Here is a 19,677-nt window from a genome sequence, read left to right as displayed (position 1 = left end):
GAGCATCGTCATTTTCCCGGCTGTTGATAGGAATCTATTAGACCAGCCTTTTGCCTTCTGCTTTATCCTGTCTACAATGGATGAGAAGAGATCTCGTTTTGATCTGCGGAAGTGTTCCGGCAGTCCGAGGTAAAACTTAACTCAACACGCAGGAATGGCTACTTCCTACTTAATTCAACAAGACCGGTTACTGTGTAGCTAAAACTAATTAATCAAAATTTATGAAACAAGCAATAAGACTTGGTCAGGATGACAACAGAGCCATCAACTGTTCATCAAAGTCAATTTGAGAAAATTCAATGACGATTTTTCAGTTTTGTACAGCACAAAGAGATTGAAATCAAAGTTGAAAATCCATGCCTGAAAAATTATATCATTCAAGACTCAAGGTTTTTAATTTAAGACATTCAAACACACAGTTATATTGAAAAATAAAAACAAAATGATCAACTTATTAGTATCCTTCTGGTTTGTGCTCATAAGCTCTGTCTACGCAAATACTTGCTTTAACAGATCTGGTTTCTTCGCATTGAATGGTGCGTACGACTTAAACCGACAAGCCATGCTCTCTTCCCTTCCTTCTAACGTCACAGCTAATGATGGCTTCTATACCACGTCGACGGGACAAGATTCCAACAGAGTATACGGTTTAGGGATGTGTTTCCCAGGTACTGAGGCACGATCTTGTTCTGATTGTATCACGGCTGCGTCTAATGGGTTGGTAAAGAACTGTACCAACCAGATAGATGCTCTAGACTGGAGGATGTATGGAACTAGACTTTGTCTTGTGCACTACTCAAACCGCTCGTTTTACGGATCGCTCGATATGGAAATTATACGGAGTGATAATTATACTAGAGATGTTCAGGCTAACATGACGGATCTAGAGCTTACATGGGAGGCTTTGATGATTGGTTTGATAGATCAAGCTTCCTCTTTGTACTACGCAGCGAGAACGCAGAAGCTTCAGTCGTCTATCTCCCACGTTTACGGTGTTGTGCAGTGCAGTAGAGACATATCTCTTGAAAACTGCACCCGGTGTCTACAACAAAACGTGATTGAGTATAGGTCTTGTTGCCGTGGGAGAGAAGGAGGCATTTTTTCTAGGCCGAGCTGTTTCATTCGGTGGGAGGTTTATCCGTTCTTGGCACTTTTGGATAATATGCCTCCTCTTGAGAAAGGTAAGATCATGTATCATAATCTTTGTTGTTCCTAGGTTAAACAAAACATGTTTAAACTTTTTTTTTTCTGTTCTGTTCTTGTTGGTTTTTAATTTTTATTCTGCTCTACTCATGTTAGTTTCCCTTAATCCCAATCAATGGTGATGTGGGTTCCGTGCAGATGGCAAAGGTATTTCTACAGGAACTATTGTGGCAATTGTCCTTGTTCCCATCTTGTTGGTTGCTCTAGGATTTGCTATTTGGAAGAGGAGAAAATCGCATAAAGCATTTACAACTGCAAGTGAGTTTCCGCTTTTTTTTTGGTACAGAGACAGATCAAAACATAAGTAGTTTCTTTAATTTTTATATGTTCTTCAGATGGTTATTTCTCTGCTGCAATGAGATTAAAGAAGACTTATGATACTGAACCGCTAGATAACGGTAAAGAGATACGAATTTGATATAGAAATGTGATGACCCTAGGAAACTCTCCAGTGATGTAATACTACGTTAATTTCGTTCTGCAGCTGGGGATGATATTTCAACTTCAGGTTCACTTCAATTCGATTTTAAAGCTATCGAGGCTGCAACAAGTAATTTTCACAACATTAACAAGCTTGGTCATGGTGGATTTGGTGAAGTTTACAAGGTATAGTGTTTGTGCTAGAAACTTGACGAGAAAGCAAACAAATATATTCTGATAACTTATGAGACGTGCAGGGAACGTTTCCGAATGGAACAGAGATTGCTGTGAAGAGACTATCTAAAACTTCAGGACAAGGTGAAAGAGAATTCAAGAATGAGGTGCTTCTTGTAGCTAAACTCCAACATAGAAATCTTGTTAGGCTTCTTGGATTTTGTGTCCAAGGAGAGGAAAGGATATTAGTCTACGAGTTTTTGCCCAACAAGAGTCTTAACTACTTCCTCTTTGGTGGTAAGTAAAATAAGAACAAATGATAGGCTTATTATTCTCTGAAACCTTAGTTCTTAATCTCATCATAGTCTAATTGGTCAATGAGGCATGTGCAGATTCAACAAAGAGGAGCCAATTAGATTGGACAAGACGATACAAGATCATTGGAGGGATCACTCGAGGAATTTTGTATCTTCATCAAGATTCACGGCTTACAATCATACACCGTGATCTCAAGGCCAGCAATATTTTATTAGATGCAGATATGAACCCAAAAATTGCGGATTTTGGTATGGCTAGGAATTTCAGAATGGATCAAACGGAAGATAACACAGGAAGAGTAGTTGGAACATTGTAAGTATTTGTCCGGTTTAGTTATAATCTGTAACTCTTTATTGTTTTTGATAAGTTATATGCGATGTTTTTTCAGCGGTTACATGCCGCCGGAGTATGTTGCGAATGGGCAGTTCTCGACTAAGTCTGATGTGTATAGTTTTGGAGTATTGATTCTAGAGATTATTGGTGGAAAAAAGAATAGTAGCTTCCACGAGATAGATGGTTCAACAGGCAACTTGGTTACATATGTTAGTAAATTTCCACACTATCTCACAATTTGCTACTTCATTTATAGTAATGATTGTTGCGCTGAACAGTAGTTTCTTGGGAAACAAATAAACAGGTATGGAGGCTTTGGAACAATGATTCATTGTTGGAATTCGTAGATCCGGTCATAGGAGTTAACTATGATAAGTATGAATTCATCAGATGCGTCCATATTGGGTTATTATGTGTTCAAGAAAATCCAACAGATCGTCCAAGCATGGTCACAATATTTCAGATGCTCACTAATACTTCAATTACACTGCCTGTGCCCCAACCTCCCGGGTTTTTCTTCAGAGTCAGATCAGAGAATATCCCATTAGCTGAGAGCTTTCAGCCAGGTCCGTCCACTAGCATGTCCATTGCATGTTCTGTAAATGATGCAACGATCACGTGTGTTAGTCCTCGTTGAAAGCCAGGCTATTGTGTAATATATATATTCTTTCATAAACGAGTATTAGTAATGAAACCTAGTGAAGTAACTTGGGTGAGAATCCATGCACCTGTTTTGTAACCTAGTGAAGTCAGGTATCAAGACCGTCATGAAGTTCATCCACAGCCAAACATCTATCTTATCAGTCATTTACCATTGCACTGAAACAGAATTCAAATGTCTCCTTTGTAAAACAAGACATTTGCTATAAAAAGGGAAGCAATTTCTCTCCCAATAGATCTGGTGGTTGTAAAACCCTGAAAGTATACGTGTACAGATTAATATAGTCGAGTCTTCTTAACGGAGAAGTCTCGGTGAAGCGTCCCTGCCCTAACCGTCTTGGACTGGTCCATGAGATCCAACAAGAAAATATTTTTACTCTTTCTTATGATTTTTTTTGTCAAAACAATTCTAGGATTCACGTACTTGTTTGCTCTCTCGAAGTCAAAGAGAAGTTCCAGGTCTTAACTTATTCTTGGTTTCTCCACACTCCTTTAGGCGTAAGGGATCTTCATGAATTCATATAGTGGACATGAATTCTTATATTTTTATGCTCTTTATAAAACGCTGGAATTGCGACTTTTACTTAATCTCCTCTCACCGATCACCCTTTGTTTCCTCACCTTTTCAAATTAGACATTCTTCGTGTACATGTATGGACTCTTATACAAAAGTCAGTACTCTCTATCTTAGCTTTTAACTACTCGGTTAGCTCTAACACTAAAGCCTTTAATTTGGGCTTGCAATGTTTTATTTTTTTCTGCAATTTATATATGAACTTGAGGAAATTTTATCAGGTCTTTGCAAGCGTGGTCCAGTTTCTTTCGACGACACATATATATACTAGGCTCGGTGTGTTAACTGATCTAAACGAATATTGTTTTGCAATTTCACTGAGCCTCAAAATATGTTTTTTTGTCAAATCGCTAAATTATATTTTTTTTTTGTCAAAACCGTAAAATTATGTGTTTTCAACCAAAATCACTAAATTATATTTTTTTTTGTCAAAACCGTAAAATTATGTGTTTTCAACCAAAATCGCAAAATCATATATTTTTTTCTTATAAAAACCTGTAAAATTGCTTTTCCTTCTAAAGCCATAAAATCATATTTTCTACTAGCAAAATCATATTTTTCTGCAAAACCGCAAAATATATTTTTCTCCGCCAAAATAGCAAAATTAAATTTTCCCATTGAAACCATAGAATAACTTTTTCTGGGCCAAAACAATAAAATCATATACTTTTCCTCCAAAATTGTAAAATCGCTTATTCTCACATCAAGATGTAGATGCAAGTTAAGAAAACAAACAAAGTTACATCTAGATGAATGTACAACAAATATACAAATGAACAACATCCAAATAGAGTATATCTAAATAAGATGTTGTTTCCATCTAAATGGAGCAGATTTAGTTGTACAAAAGAACTGCCTTTTATTTTTTCCCATCATTGTTTGTATGTTCCCAAGTTCATATTAACTTTTCAATAGTTTCAATATTTATTTTCTCGTTTTCTTTTTAAAAGTACTATGGTAACGGGCGGAACAATAGTTTAAAAATAATATTGAAACATCTTATATTTGAATGAGCATTTGTAAATATAAATTTATTTTAATTATAAATATAATTTTCACTATTTGTTATTTTATTTTTGGTAGAGATCACAAATGTTTTTTGATTATGATGGTATTTAGAATAAATATCTTTAGAATGGTAGTTGATTATTTTCTGTAAGATAAATATAGATTATTTCTTATTTTTGTATGTGTATTTTTGAATTTCATTGGAATTTTGGAAATAAAAACATGTTCTCGAAAAAAAATAATTGATTCAAATGATGTTGAAACTCACAAATCATAGATTGAACTCAATGGTTTAGATGTAGACAAATGAACTTACTCTTTAGAAGTAAACACCTTCTATCTTTTTTGTTTCACATGATATGATCTATTTTGACTTTTGAGCTTTACATGACATTTGTTCTTAGTAAACTTACATTGTGATACACGAACCAAATGATCTGTGTGTTTTCTCGCTCTTTAGAAAATCTGTTCATAACATAAAGTAATGCTTGCCTTAATAAGTTTCTTGAGGGAAAATCATACATGCTGCAACATCATGTTGCAACATCTTTGGGTTAGGATTTTGAACCGAAAAAAATAAGATCACACCAGTTCTCACTATGGTCCCTTGGGCAGCAAGATGGAATCGCATTATCTGACGAAGCTGCTCTCTAAGGTGTTCAACCAAAGCCTGAACCGTTTAATATTATAGTTACATATTTTGTATGATTATTCTGATTTTCCTTAAAGTCTTTGTTTTGTTATTATTCTTATTACAACATTTGCTTTGTGGTAACAATGTAAAGCTTTGAGCTAGCAAATTTCAGTTCATCTGAAACTCTTGGATAATATTAGCAAAAATGGTAGAATATATAACAAACCTATGAAGTAAAAAAAGGACAAATTCTGACTACATGAACATGTTTGGTCTCAAAACTTGTGTTTTCTAGAAATTGATCTTGAAGACATACTTCTTGGGACCAAACTAAGTTGACATGTTCTTTTTAATCCAATCATCTTTTATCTTCTTCATTTCAAGCTTCCATGATAACCAACTTAATTTTTTCCCATCTCTCCAGTATTCCACCATTAGTTAATCCCGTTGCAACCTTAATTCAACAAATGCAATCTTCATCAAACTGTTCATCTATCATACACTAATAAAATATTTAACCAAACATTAATTTTATATTATTTTGTAAAATATTTATGGGTTTATCTGTGAATTAACCAAAAAAAGGAAATCAGATTTGTAGAGAAAGGGTAGAGAGATTGAAATTAAAAAAAAAAAAAGAGGAAAAAGGGTGTGATTTTAGTTAGTTAGTGATTTATAGTTTTTCTGTTGGTTATTTCACATAATTTGCCACTTAATATTTTTTTTTATTTTGATAGTTTGGATATATGTTATGCATAATGCATTATTTTCGTAAATGAATCGGTGTTGTTTACTAATTTTTAATAGATTGTTGAGGTTTTTTAGTAGTTAATTAAAAAAAATTATATATTTATTTTATGTTTTTAAATAATTTATGATGTATTTAATTCAGACAGTGAAATTATATTATTTTATTTTCATATCAATATTTGTTTTTGTTTATTTTGTATTGTATTTTTTATTTTTAATATATGAATTTTTGTTGTCCTATTTTATCAAAATTTTATATATTCGTAAAATTCACTTCTAAAACTTTTTGTTGTATTGAGTTTGGTTAAAACCGAAAATTGAAATCGTAAATAGGTATTGTCTTGAGTTTGGTTAAATCTGAAAAAAAACATAAGTCCTTGGATTTAAAAGACAACAGTTTTCTTGTAGAAGAAAAGCGAGAGGATTAGCATGTAGAAACTTATGTGAGAAAGGAATAGGCTTCTTCTTCCTCATGCTGCTCAAGTACCTTCGAGCTTTACTGTTCCTAACATTCACACTGAGTGCACGCATTTCAGCCAAAAAAGTAACAATGCAACTGTGAAAACTGGAAAGGGACACTGGACCTTTCGATGGCTTCCGCAGATGGAATTCCCAACATATTAGTCATCAAATCCAACTGATAGACATGGATCACCTGTTCACCTGGGCAAAAAAGGTTTCCCTGCAAGAGCTCTGCAAAAATGCACCTTATACTTCATATATTTATTGTCGGTGTGTACTGAACATAAGAAAATAATTTCAAAAAGGAACATTACAAAGACAATTACAATCTACAAAGATAACATGTGTTAAAATAATGTGTGATTATGATAACAAAGTTTAACATCAAATGAGACAGTGATTTTCCGAAGAACCTGTCATAATAACTTCATGGGTCATAGTGAAAGCAAAACATACATAACAATGGACCATATCACCACGATTCGTCATAGTGGAATTGACGCAACACGATTTCACAAACTCAACGGGCATCGTCTGCTGCTCAGGTTTCAACCACACTATCATCCTCCTCATCTTCTTCATTCAGCAATGCCTCTGCACCGTAAACATCTTGAAACGTCAACTCTCCTCTTGAAACCATAGCTCTTTTCTGCATAAGAAATTAACAGATACATGAACCCAAAAAAAATCGTGGCAGAAAAAGTTATACATAATGAGGAAAATAAATGGTTTAAAGTTCTGGATGATGATACCCCAGTGTGTCCATTGCTAAGTTCATCGGGATGAGTTTCTTCACCACCATTGCCATGTTTTCTTTTTGAACCCAAAAAGAACTCTGAAGAGAGTTTCTACACCAATGTTACCTCACCAGTGACCGAAACTACTAACCATCAATTTTCTCAGGGCAAAAGTAGAAGCAAAAAGGGTAGCTTTTTAAATAATGTGGAGAGACAAATCAAAGCCGAACTTAATGTCAATTATATAGACCCACATATGAACACAATATCTGCAGCTTTTGGATCGCGAACCCTAGCCAACAAATTTGATAAACATATGTAGAGATGTGAAGATGATATAAACTCTACATAAGAAGATTTTATATTCACATTTGACAGTAGCTGATGTCTATGACAATCACATATTATTTAGTGAGTGAAAGTACTTAATTAGCTTCCGATGTTGGATTTACTTTGCCGTTTACGGCGAATGTTCCACAAAGAAGAACAAATATGATGTTCAGAGTATGCAATGGGAGGTCTTATAAGCCAATATTATAAAATGGATTCGTTACATGCGAATAAATGTACAACACATTTTGGAAAAATTCAACAATACCTTGATAGATCCATTATTTGTTCCTCCTTTAGCATGCATTTACTTTTGGTTGGTACCTGCCTTGAGACATGGAAACTGTTATTTGCTGCAAAGAAGGAAAGCTGCAACCAAATACCGAATTCTCGATGGTGTTGGGTCACTAAGGGATCAATGTACTGTTAATTTACTGCAAATAGCGTAGCTGTGCTTCTTAGTTTCATAGAGGCGATTTCTTAAAGTAAGAGATCACCCGAGAATCTGTTTGTTCTGTTAGGTATTTTTCGGTCTCACTCAAAATGTTTGTTATGTTCTCAAAACTGAATGTATCACAATCAAAGACAGTGAACCGTACATAGCTACATAACAAAGAGACTAAAGAGTACGTGAAACAGAACATCAAAGATGGAGAAATTGAGGACATAAACGAAGAAAATTCAGGCGAGAGATCTTTATTCTACAATGGTCTAAGCCAAGGTAGAGCCTTTCCTTACAAAGACGCATATAATCATATCGGGTCCAAGACTACATTACTTCATCAGTTTGGTAGAAAATCAAGATGGTAATGAGCTAAAGCCAGAAACTTGAGAGCAGAGATATATATAGATAGATCGAAGCTAAAAACCTCTACATGTATTTTCTCTGTTTGCTCGTTTGATTCTTCCTTTGTAAGTAAGAAACTGACAAAAAAAAAAAAAAAACTTGAATCTTTTGACATGTATAAGCTTTCTGATAGATTACACAAACACACGAATTGTCTAACAATTGAAGATTACGACTCTCACATCAAAATCTAAAATTACAGCGAGAATCAGAACCAATTGGAATCTACGCCTGAAAAACGTTAAACTCAAATGTTAAAGGAAAAGGGAATGGTTTGTTTTGGAAATCGCCGGGGCATCAAGGAGAAGCATACGATGCCCATAAGCTCGCCACCTCTTTTCACATTCTTGGCCTCCCAGACGGCCTCAGACGGTGGTGCTACAGCTACCAGCTTTCAAATCAATAAGGAGGAAATATGAGTTAGCCACTCTGCTCAAAGAAGAAGATTTTTTTTAGTGTTGTGAGGAGTGAAAGGATGATGTTTACAGATGAATGCATACCTTTTTTATAGCAAAAGATTGACCGACTGGAAGAGTAAGTGCATTGAATGAGGAATCTTGATAAGAGTGGGGAGAATGAGTTAAGACCATCAATCAAAGCATCCGTAACGGTCTGGAGGAGAGGAACCTCAAACGAAAACGTCACAAACAGAGTTCGATCCAGAGTTTCTTCATGACGATTCGTGTAACATAAAACTCCATAGTCGGTTGACATGATGAACCCTAGAAATCCATGGACGTAATGTCTGAAGAAGGTGAAGGTAAGAATTCGGCTTTGATTTTGTTTTGTTATGAGCCCAAATAACGTTAGTCCAAGCCAATCAAAACGCAGCGTATGATTGTAAGGGACATGTGTCACCAAGTATGGGAGAAGAGAGATAGATAGATGTATAAGATGTGAATGCCTCCTTTGTAAAATTTGTAGACCACGGAGAGATTGAAAATAAAGTTGAAATTCCATGCTTGAAAAAAATTATATCTTTCAAGACTCAGAGGTTTTCATTTTAAGACATTCAAATTAACACAATTATAGGAAAGAACAAAAATGATCAACTTATTAGTATCCTTCTGGTTTGTGCTCATAAGCAGCACTGCCTACGCAAATACTTGTCTTAACAGATCTGGTTTCTTCGCACCCGATGGTACTTACGACTTAAACCGCCGAGTCATGCTCTCTACTCTTCCTTCTAACGTCACAGCTAATGATGGCTTCTATACCACGTCGACCGGACAAGATCCCAACAGATTATACGGTTTAGGGATGTGTGTCCCAGGTATTGAAGCAGGATCTTGTTCTGATTGTATCATGGCTGCCTCTAATGGGTTGGTACAGAATTGTACTACTCAGACAGAAGCTATAGACTGGAGGATGTATAGAAATACACTTTGTCTTGTACGCTACTCAAACCGCTCGTTTTACGGATCGCTCGATATGGAAATTATACGACATGACTACAATACCAGAGATTATCAACCTAACGGGACGGATTTCGATATGACATGGGAAGCTTTGATGGTTGGTGTGATAGAAGATGTTTCTTCTACGAACTACGCGGCTGGAAGACGAACGCTTGAATCTTCCAACACCAACATTTACGGTTTTATGCAATGCAGTAGAGACATATCTCCTCAAAACTGCACCCGGTGTCTACAACAAAATGTGATTGATTATAGGTCATGTTGCCGTGGGAGACAAGGAGGTACTGTTTCGAGGCCGAGCTGTTTCCTTCGATGGGAGATTTTTGCCTTCTTGGGACTTCCCGAAAACATTCCTCCTCCTGAAAGGGGTAAGACCATGTTTTATAATCTTTGTTGTTATCAGGTCATATGATTTTTTTAGCCCATATCTCTAAACCATGTTTGAAGTTTAATCTTATCTGGTATGTTCTTTTTTTTTCTGTGTTAGTTCTTATTCTGTGATTTGGGTTCGTGCAGATGAGAAAAGTATTTCTACAGGAGCTATTGTGGCAATTGTAATTGTTCCTATCATATTGCTTGCTCTAGGATTTGGAATTTGGAGGAAGAGAAAATCGTATAAAGCATTTACAACTGAAAGTGAGTTTCCTCGTGTTTTTGTACAAAGACAGATTTTCAAAACACAAGTAGATTCAATACGTTTTTTACTCTTCTATGTTCTTGTCAGACGGTTATTTCTCTGCTGCAAAGAGATTAACAAAGACTTACAATACTGCACCGCCAGATAATGGTAAAGAGATACGAAGTTGATATAGAAATATAGTGACCCTTGGAAACTCTCCAGTTATGTGTAAATGCTTTTCTTTTCTTTTTTGCAGCTGGGGATGATATTTCAACTTCAGGTTCACTTCAATTCGATTTTAAAGCTATCGAGGCTGCAACAAGTAATTTTCACAACATTAACAAGCTTGGTCATGGTGGATTTGGAGAAGTTTACAAGGTATAGTGTTTGTGATAGAAACTTGACGAGAAAGCAAACAAATATATTCTGATAACTTATGAGACGTGCAGGGAACGTTTCCGAATGGAACAGAGATTGCTGTGAAGAGACTATCTAAAACTTCAGGACAAGGTGAAAGAGAATTCAAGAACGAGGTGCTTCTTGTAGCTAAACTTCAACATAGAAATCTTGTTAGGCTTCTTGGGTTTTGTGTCCAAGGAGAGGAAAGGATATTAGTCTACGAGTTTTTGCCCAACAAGAGTCTTAACTACTTCCTCTTTGGTGGTAAGTAAAATAAGAACAAATGATAGGCTTATTATTCTCTGAAACCTTAGTTCTTAATCTCATCATAGTCTAATTGGTCAATGAGGCATGTGCAGATTCAACAAAGAGGAGCCAATTAGATTGGACAAGACGATACAAGATCATTGAAGGGATCACTCGAGGAATTTTGTATCTTCATCAAGATTCACGGCTTACAATCATACACCGTGATCTCAAGGCCAGCAATATTTTATTAGATGCAGATATGAACCCAAAAATTGCGGATTTTGGTATGGCTAGGAATTTCAGAATGGACCAAACGGAAGATAACACAGGAAGAGTAGTTGGAACATTGTAAGTATTTGTCCAGTTTAGTTATAATCTGTAACTCTTTATTGTTTTTGATAAGTTATATGCGATGTGTTTTTCAGCGGTTACATGCCGCCGGAATATGTTGCGAATGGGCAGTTCTCGACTAAGTCTGATGTGTATAGTTTTGGAGTATTGATTCTGGAGATTATTGGTGGAAAAAAGAATAGTAGCTTCCACGAGATAGATGGTTCAACAGGCAACTTGGTTACATATGTTAGTAAATTTCCACACTATCTCACTGTTTGCTACTTCATTTATAGTAATAATTATTGCTCTGAACACTAGTTTCCTGGAAAACGAATAAACAGGTATGGAGGCTTTGGAACAATGATTCATTGTTGGAACTCGTAGATCCGGTCATAGGAGATAACTATGATAAGTATGAAGTCATCAGATGCGTCCATATTGGGTTATTATGTGTTCAAGAAAATCCAACAGATCGTCCAAGCATGTTCACAATATTTAAGATGCTCACTAATACTTCAATTACACTGCCTGTGCCCCAACCTCCTGGGTTTTTCTTCAGAGTCAGATCAGAGGATCTCCCATTAGCTGAGAGCTTTCAGCCTGGTCCGTCCACTAGCATGTCCATTGCTTGTTCTGTAAATGATGTATCGATCACGTGTGTTAGTCCTCGTTGAAGGCCAGGCTATTTTTGAGAAGTATTAAGTAATATAACGCATATATTCTTTCATAAACAGATTTTTAATAATGAATCTTGAGAAGACTTAAAGAAATGAAGAGCTCTGTATTAGTTTCATCTTCTTTATAAGCTTGACTGTGATATGTTGCAGCAAGTGTATTTCCGCAAGCATATGAAGAAGAGTGGAGAGAGCGCAGAGACAGTAGTCGCAGAGGGAGAGCAAATGAATGAGGAAGTATCGAGCAAAGCCTCGGAGTGAGAGAGAGACTTTGCGAGTGGGAAATAATGAATCGAAGCCTTGGAGTGAGAGAGAGACTTTGCGGTTTTAATATCTCTTTATAAATATAGGAATAAAGCTCACACTTTCCTTATGTTGAGTATTGTGAGAAGTGGCGTATGTGTTCAGGGTGATCGTGTGTGATCATCGTTACTTCCTTGTAATCGATACTGGGTATTTGGGGTTTATCATAATCAAAGTATTATTCAGTATTCTGGTGTGGGAGATTTACAAGGGGGTTGAGTGTAACGAGAGATCATAACAACAAACTTAACAAATTGGTGCGTTTGTGACTCGATCGAAACTTCGCTGTGTCTTCGAGGGCGGATTCTAGTCCGATGTTACGTTCTTACGACGATTCCGCCGGCGATCATGAGTTGGCTTTTCTTCGCACGGAGTGGGAACGTTTGGCGCATCACGCCGAAGTTACGGCGGCTCGTTTTACAGAGATGGATAAGCGCCTTGCGGCGTACGATTCTCGTTTTGATTCCGTTGATCATCGCTTCGATCAGCTGACGACGATCCTCCTTCGTATGGAGAGTAACCAGCTACCGGAGAAAGCTCAAGGAAAGGTGATCGCCTCGCCAAGCGATTCTCCAGATCCAGCGACGATGTCGTCGTCTCGATCGCATCTCGATCATCGTCCTCCTGGGTTTGGTGTTCCGCCGTCGGTCTTTGAGACCCGTGAAGGGTTGTTGAAGAAGCTCGAGATGCTTGTTTTCTCTGGATCTAACCCATTTGGTTGGATTGCTCAGGTTGAACGTTACTTTTGTTTTGGTCAGTTTCATGGGCTCGAGCGGTTGCAGATGGTTTCGATGAGTTTGGAGGGTCCGGTCCTGAACTGGTTTAATGCGGAAACGGAGAATGATCCTTTCACGGACTGGCATCAGTTCAAGCGCCGTTTGGTAGCACGCTTTCGACGAGGAATGGAGGAGGAGCCAGGAAATCGTCTGGTCTCGCTTCGCCAGACCGGTTCTATTGCTGATTACTTAATGAGTTTGAGGAGTTGCGTTCTATTGTCACGGGTATTGATGAGCAGAATCTGGTTCATGTGTTCTTTAATGGGTTGAAACCAGAGTTTCAGGAGGTCATCAAGATGAAAGAACCGCAAGGGTTAACTCAACATATAGCAGCGGTTATTGGTATGGAGGGTAGTGCGTTCTGCAAGTCAGTCAGCTTGGCAGCTCAGAAAGATGGAGGGGTTTCTCGCGGGCTGTTTTCTCAGGGATCTAAAGGCACGGGTTTTGGGTCTCAGTCAGGGTACAAAGGGGCTCCACCGGTTGCTAACAGACAGGCTACGGGTACTTCTTTCACACCACGATTGAAGTATACTCCAGCTGAGTTGGATGCTATGAGGAGGGATAATATCTGTTTCAAATGTAAGGGTCCTTACTCGAAGACGCACATTTGTCCTAAGAAGGAGCTTCACATTTTGACAGTGATTAACAGGTATGATGTGGAAATTTTGGATGAAGGAGACGCTGCAGTTGACGTCACTATGAACACCGATCAGGTGGAGCTGTCTCTTAATGTGTTTTTGGGTATTGATACTCCTACTACTACTAAGCTTATGGGGGTTTTTGGTAATGTTGGCGCTGTGGTGATGATTGATAGTGGAGCCACCCATAATTTCGTTTCTCCTCGGGTGGTGGAGGCGAAGAAGCTTCAGTTGGCTACAGACATGCGTTTTCAGGTGCTATTAGGCACTGGAGTTACGGTGGAAGCACTCGGAGTTTGTCGAGGAATCACTTTCTCTCTGCAAGATAACTTCTTTCAGAGTGATTTTGTTTCTTTGGAATTGGGTAATGTGGATGTTGTCTTGGGGGTGCAGTGGCTGCGCTGTTTGGGAAAGTGTTTAGTGGATTGAGAGCTTCAAGAGTGGTCCTTTCAGTACTGTGGACGAACCGTAACCTTGCGTGGCGACCCTTCGCTCACGAAGACTGCTGCCTCATTGAAAGCTCTTCAAGTTTCGGTGTTTACTGATGCTTTGGAGCTCGGAACAGCGGCAGTAACAGACTCTGTCATGATCCCATCTATCTCTGCAGTGTTGGATGACTTTCAAGATGTGTTTGCGGTTCCGTCTGGCTTACCTCCTATTCGGGGCCGTGAGCATACAATTCACTTACAACCCGGAGTTACTGCGATCTCGGTGCGACCATACCGTTGCCCTCACGCAAGCAAGGAGGCGATGGAAGCTATGGTCACTGAGATGCTGCAGAGTGGCATCATTTGACCCAGTCAAAGCCCTTTTTCAAGTCCTGTGTTGTTGGTGAGGAAGAAGGACAAGACGTGGTGTTTTTGTGTGGACTATCGGGCAGTAAATCGCGTCACCATTCCGGACAAGTATCCTATTCCGATGATTGATCAGTTATTGGATGAACTTCATGGAGCTCGCATGTTCTCAAAGATTGATTTACGTTCCGGTTATCATCAGATTCAGATGCGAGAGGAGGACATTCCGAAGACAGCTTTTCGAACTCACGAAGGCCATTACGAGTTTCTGGTTATGCCTTTTGGCCTCACCAATGCCCCGGCGACGTTTCAGGCCTTAATGAATGAGATTTTTCGACCTTATCTTCGTCGCTTCGTGCTGGTCTTCTTCGATAATATCTTGATCTATAGCAAGTCCATTGAAGAACACGAAGAACACTTGGCTGTGATGCTACAGGTGCTGCGGGAACATGCCTTGTTCGCTGACCACAAGAAGTGTACAACGAGGAATCACTTTCTCTCTGCAAGATAACTTCTTTCAGAGTGATTTTATTTCTTTGGAATTGGGTAATGTGGATGTTGTCTTGGGGTGCAGTGGCTGCGCTGTTTGGGAAAGTGTTTAGTGGATTGGGAGCTTCAAGAGTGGTCCTTTCAGCACTGTAGACGAACCGTAACCTTGCGTGGCGACCCTTCGCTCACGAAGACTGCTGCCTCATTGAAAGCTCTTCAAGTTTCGGTGTTTACTGATGCTTTGGAGCTCGGAACAGCGGCAGTAACAGACTCTGTCATGATCCCATCTATCTCTGCAGTGTTGGATGACTTTCAAGATGTGTTTGCGGTTCCGTCTGGCTTACCTCCTATTCGGGGCCGTGAGCATACAATTCACTTACAACCCGGAGTTACTGCGATCTCGGTGCGACCATACCGTTGCCCTCACGCAAGCAAGGAGGCGATGGAAGCTATGGTCACTGAGATGCTGCAGAGTGGCATCATTCGACCCAGTCAAAGCCCTTTTTCAAGTCCTGTGTTGTTGGTGAGGAAGAAGGACAAGACGTGGTGTTTTTGTGTGGACTATCGGGCAGTAAATCGCGTCACCATTCCGGACAAGTATCCTATTCCGATGATTGATCAGTTATTGGATGAACTTCATGGAGCTCGCATGTTCTCAAAGATTGATTTACGTTCCGGTTACATCAGATTCAGATGCGAGAGGAGGATATTCCGAAGACAGCTTTTCGAACTCACGAAGGCCATTACGAGTTTCTGGTTATGCCTTTTGGCCTCACCAATGCCCCGGCGACGTTTCAGGCCTTAATGAATGAGATTTTTCGACCTTATCTTCGTCGCTTCGTGCTGGTCTTCTTCGATAATATCTTGATCTATAGCAAGTCCATTGAAGAACACGAAGAACACTTGGCTGTGATGCTACAGGTGCTGCGGGAACATGCCTTGTTCGCTGACCACAAGAAGTGTACAATTGGCCAAGTGCAGGTTGATTACTTGGGCCACATCATCTCGGCTGAAGGCGTGTCAACGGACCCTGCCAAGACTGACGCCATGCGCAAATGGCCTATTCCATGATCAGTCAAAGATCTGTGCGGGTTCCTTGGCCTCACGGGCTATTACCGCCATTTTGTTAAAGACTATGGGATCTTGGCACGACCTCTGACTTCCTTACTACGTAAAGATCAGTTCTGTTGGTCAGTTAAGGCTGAGGAAGCTTTTGCAGCTCTCAAGCACGCGATGATGACTACACCGGTACTCACATTGCCAGACTTCACTCAGTTGTTCGTGGTGGAGACGGATGCTTCGGGTTTTGGCTTGGGCGCTGTCCCCAAGCAGAACAAACGCCCTGTGGCATATTTCAGTCACAGTCTCACTCCCCGTGAACAGCTCAAACCTATCTACGAGAGGGAGCTCATGGCAATTGTTCTAGCAGTCATCAAATAGAAGCATTATCTGACTGGTCGTCGTTTCGTGGTTCACACGGATCAGAGCAGCCTGAATTTTTTGCTCGAGCAACGCGAAGTATCTATGGAATATCAGCGTTGGCTCACACGTTTGATGGGTTTCCAGTTTGACATCATCTACAAACCTGGGATTGAAAACAAAGCAGCGGACGGTCTCTCGCGGCAGATGCAGGATTCTGTTCCGGAGGCCTGCTCAACCTTGTTCGCATTAATGGTTCCGTCTGTCATTCAACTGCAAGATATTTATGCTGAAATTGAGCTAGATGAATGCATTCGGACCTTAAAGCAACAAGTACGAGCCAGAGACCCTGTGAAGAAGGGGTTCTCTGTGGCTGATGATAAGTTGTGGTTCAACGGGGGCTTGGTCATTCCGCCTTCCTCTCGTTTCATTCCCTTGATCCTTAAGGAGAACCATGACAGTCTGGTGGGAGGACACTCCGGCGTTTTCAAAACTTTGAAGCGCATTCAACGGACCTTCTACTGGTCAGGCATGCGACAACAAGTCCAAGATTACGTGACGAGCTGCGGTGTCTATCAAACTCACAAGACGTCCACTCTGTCACCAGCGGGCTTACTCCAACCGCTGCCGATTCCATCTCACGTGTGGCATGACGTCAGTATGGATTTTATCGATGGTTTACCTGCCTCCCGTGGAATCAGCGTTATCTTTGTGGTTGTCGACCGTCTCAGTAAGTATGCACATTTCTATGGACTTAAGCATCCTTACACTGCGGTTGATGTTGCGGGCAAGTTCACTACGGAGGTTGTGAAGTTACATGGCTTCCCCAACTCGATCGCCTCTGACCGCGACAAAATCATCTTAAGCTCGTTTTGGAAGGAATGTTTTCGGCTTGCGGGGACAACGCTCAAATACAGTACAGCATTTCATCCGCAGACGGATGGCCAAACCGAGGTCTTGAACCGATGCTTGGAATAGTATCTCCGTTGTTTCGCGTCCACTCACCCGAGAACATGGTTGCAGTATCTGAGTTGGGCAGAGTACTGGTACAACACTTGTTTCCACACTGCGATTCAGACCACTCCTTTCAAGATTGTGTACGGTCGAGACCCACCAACGCTGGTTCGTTTTGAAGGAGGCTCGACTACGAACTATGAATTGGCGAAGAATTTGAAGGAACGTGACCTCATGTTGGATCAGTTGAAGGCTTTTCTGGTTAAAGCTCAGGCGGCGATGAAGAAGTCGGCCGATCAGCACCACCGCAACTTATCCTTTGAGGTAGGAGCTTACGTATTCCTTAAGCTACGCCCTTATCGACAGTCCTCTGTTTCGTGGCGTCTGTGTCAGAAGTTAGCGGCCAAGTAATACGGCCCCTTTGAGGTTCTCGATCGTATTGGGAAGGTGGCTTACAGGCTACGCTTACCGGAGAGCTCCCGGATTCACCACGTCTTTCACATCTCACAGCTGAAGCCGGTGGTGGGCACGGTCCCTCAGGTTACGCCATTGCCTCAATCCTTTTTGCCAACTGGTGAGCTTATTGTTGCGCCAGAGACTATCTTGGAAACACGTTACACGACATCTGGCTGTTTGGAGGTGCTAGTTCAGTGGGAAGGGTTGCCTTCGCATGAGTCAACTTGGTGTTTGGGTTGGGACATTGCGCAGAGGTATCCGGAGTTTCAGCTTGAGGACAAGCTGCGTTTCGTTGCGCGGGGTATTGATACGTTGCAGCAAGTGTATTTCCACAAGCATATGAAAAATAGTGGAGAGAGCGCAGAGACAGTAGTCGCAGAGGGAGAGCAAATGAATGAGGAAGTAACGACCAAAGCCTCGGAGTGAGAGAGAGACTTTGCGAGTGGGAAATAATGAAGCGAAGCCTTGGAGTGAGAGAGAGACTTTGCGGTTTTAATATCTCTTTATAAATATAGGAATAAAGCTCACACTTTCCTTATGTTGAGTATTGTGAGAAGTGGCGTATGTGTCCTTCAGGGTGATCGTGTGTGATCATCGTTACTTCTTTGTAATCGATACTGGGTATCGAAGTATTATTCAGTATTCTGGTGTGGGAGATTTACAAGGGGGTTGAGTGTAACGAGAGATCATAACAACAAACTTAACAGACTGCCATGCCAATCTCAGAAGGAACTGTTTGATCACCTTAAAAACTGCAAATGCTTTGAGCAGTCCTGGCTTCAAGTATTATCAGAACCTGATCAAACTATAAAAATACACCCTGATTTTATATGTTTTTTTTATATGCAAGAGTATTTACAATCTATTAACAATGGACCTTTAATTCTGATGTAAATGTGTAATAAAAAAGTTGGACCCTGTGCTTTCGAACCTTGGGCACATGCCAAGGGCTGGATGTCAGATCAGAGAATGTCTCTAAATCTTGTACGTAACAGTCTACAATCATATATCACATCAATTTTTATTTATGAAAAGTTTTTGTTTCATCGAGGAGCTACTTGAGTAATGGAAGACTCGTCCACAGAATCCATATATGGATGCACTCCTCCTACTTGTTCATGCTTACTTCGGAAGAAAAATCCAGGTGGTCGAGGCAAAGTGAGAGCGATGGAGCCAGTAGTGAGCATTTGGTCGATATCTTGCATGGTTGGACGATCTTCAGCTTCTTCTTGAACACATAGTAAAGCGATATGGATGCATTTCGTAACTTCGTCTGTTTGATAATTTTCTCGAAATGATGCATCCATGAGCTCTAATTGCGATCCATTGCTCCATAGTCTCCATGTCAATTAAAGATCTAATACTATAAATTAGAAGATTATTCTCTTCTCCTCTTGCCACTGTTGGGGTCAAAAACGGTTACGACGGAGTTACCACCCGAAAATCCTCGGAGATCGTATTTCTGAAAGAGATAGTAAAAAGGAAGATGTAACTTTCGTAAAATATAACCAAAAACGAAGTTTTTACGAAGAAGTATCCTTGAAGATTCAAACCAAACTAACCAAGCTCGACCGTTGCGTAATTACCACGCATACACGCTGTCCGGTCGCTGCGTAGCAACCAAGTCTGAGCCAAAGCTCGGTCGCTACAAAGCGACCGAGCTCGAGTCAAAGCTCGGTCGCTACGTAGCGACCGAGCGCTCGTCC

At 40.0% G+C, this 19,677-nt stretch overlaps 2 protein-coding genes across 2 annotated transcripts; both read left to right on the top strand.

Moving 5' to 3' along the window:
• The first annotated feature begins 340 nt into the window (after positions 1-340).
• Positions 341-3,166, top strand: LOC106306598 (cysteine-rich receptor-like protein kinase 24). The gene is made up of 8 exons (XM_013743275.1): positions 341-1,181; positions 1,342-1,461; positions 1,539-1,601; positions 1,688-1,809; positions 1,881-2,094; positions 2,190-2,427; positions 2,504-2,657; positions 2,753-3,166. Exons 1-8 carry the CDS (start codon positions 443-445, stop codon positions 3,083-3,085), a joined length of 1,983 nt encoding a protein of 660 aa, XP_013598729.1. The 5' UTR covers positions 341-442; the 3' UTR covers positions 3,086-3,166.
• A 6,328-nt stretch (positions 3,167-9,494) lies between these two features.
• On the top strand, positions 9,495-12,142 carry LOC106306653 (cysteine-rich receptor-like protein kinase 24). Its single transcript, XM_013743340.1, has 8 exons — positions 9,495-10,236; positions 10,385-10,504; positions 10,593-10,655; positions 10,744-10,865; positions 10,937-11,150; positions 11,246-11,483; positions 11,561-11,714; positions 11,810-12,142. The coding sequence occupies exons 1-8, from the start codon at positions 9,495-9,497 to the stop codon at positions 12,140-12,142; spliced, it is 1,986 nt and encodes a 661-aa protein (XP_013598794.1).
• The last annotated feature ends 7,535 nt before the right edge of the window (positions 12,143-19,677 follow it).

This window comes from Brassica oleracea, chromosome C1, assembly GCF_000695525.1.
Source record: "Brassica oleracea var. oleracea cultivar TO1000 chromosome C1, BOL, whole genome shotgun sequence".
Lineage (NCBI taxonomy): Eukaryota > Viridiplantae > Streptophyta > Magnoliopsida > Brassicales > Brassicaceae > Brassica > Brassica oleracea.
Note: the sequence above shows the minus strand (reverse complement) of the source record. Positions and strands in the feature narration are given on the sequence as shown.